This window comes from Terrapene carolina, unplaced genomic scaffold, assembly GCF_002925995.2.
Source record: "Terrapene carolina triunguis isolate 2854851 unplaced genomic scaffold, T_m_triunguis-2.0 Scaffold21109, whole genome shotgun sequence".
In the NCBI taxonomy this organism is placed as follows: domain Eukaryota; kingdom Metazoa; phylum Chordata; order Testudines; family Emydidae; genus Terrapene; species Terrapene triunguis.
This window is the reverse complement of record NW_020685460.1, coordinates 1-706: the sequence shown is the minus strand read 5'-3', so window position 1 is coordinate 706 and position 706 is coordinate 1. Positions and strand designations below refer to the sequence as shown.

Below are 706 nucleotides of genomic sequence, written 5' to 3'. Positions count from 1 at the left end.
GGCTCCCAGCAGAGCTCTCCCACCCCAGTGCTGAGCTGGCCTGACCCCGCTTGGGTTCAGCTCCCAGTCAGGGGCGGGGGCGCCCCCTGGTGGCGTGGGGCGGTGGCACAGGCTCACCTGAAGGGGAAGCCGTTGGCCAGGCTGTAGACCATGGTGCCGGTGATGGCGAGCAGCTCCAGCAGGATGGCTTGGAGACTGAGCCCCACGGCGCTCCTCGCCCCCAGGATCTTAAACACCTGGGGCAGCTTCACTGCGGGGAGACGGGGGGCACGTCAGGCGGGGGGGCGGAGGGGAGCCGGCGCCCCCTAGAGGGGACAGGCCCCTGCCCCATTCCCCGCCCAGAGAGGGAGCCGGGTCCGTACCCATCAGCGACCCCGCGACGATGGCGAGTCCCAGCCCTTTGCTGATCACGATCTTCAGGCAGGGAACTGGATGAAAACAGAGAGGGAGAAAGGCGGGGGAGGGGGGGGCCAAGTCAGGCCACCAGTGACCCCTGCCCCCCCACCCCCCCGGTGGAGTTTATGCCCCCCGGGAACCTCACATCCTCCCCACCTGGGGATTTCACCGGCCCCCGCAACCCTACGGCCTCTTTGGGTGTCCTTAGCCACCTGCCCCCTTTGCCCCTTCCCCAGCAGCCCCATGGCCGCCCTCTGCCCCCGGCCAGCGTCTGCTGCCCCCTGGATATCCCCGGGACCCCGCCCCTCCC

The 706-nt window shown here is 70.1% G+C and overlaps 1 protein-coding gene across 1 annotated transcript in view; it reads right to left on the bottom strand.

Annotated features, from left to right (window-relative positions):
• The window catches only part of LOC112123151 (mannose-P-dolichol utilization defect 1 protein-like), a gene marked incomplete at both ends in the record, with an annotated part of 892 nt that extends 399 nt beyond the window's left edge, over positions 1-493 (bottom strand). Inside the window, 2 exons of the mRNA XM_026662002.1 lie at positions 118-250; positions 363-493. Coding sequence (XP_026517787.1) covers positions 118-250; positions 363-493 — 264 coding nt within the window. The remainder of the gene's footprint in view (positions 1-117; positions 251-362) is intronic.
• Between the last annotated feature and the right edge of the window lie 213 nt (positions 494-706).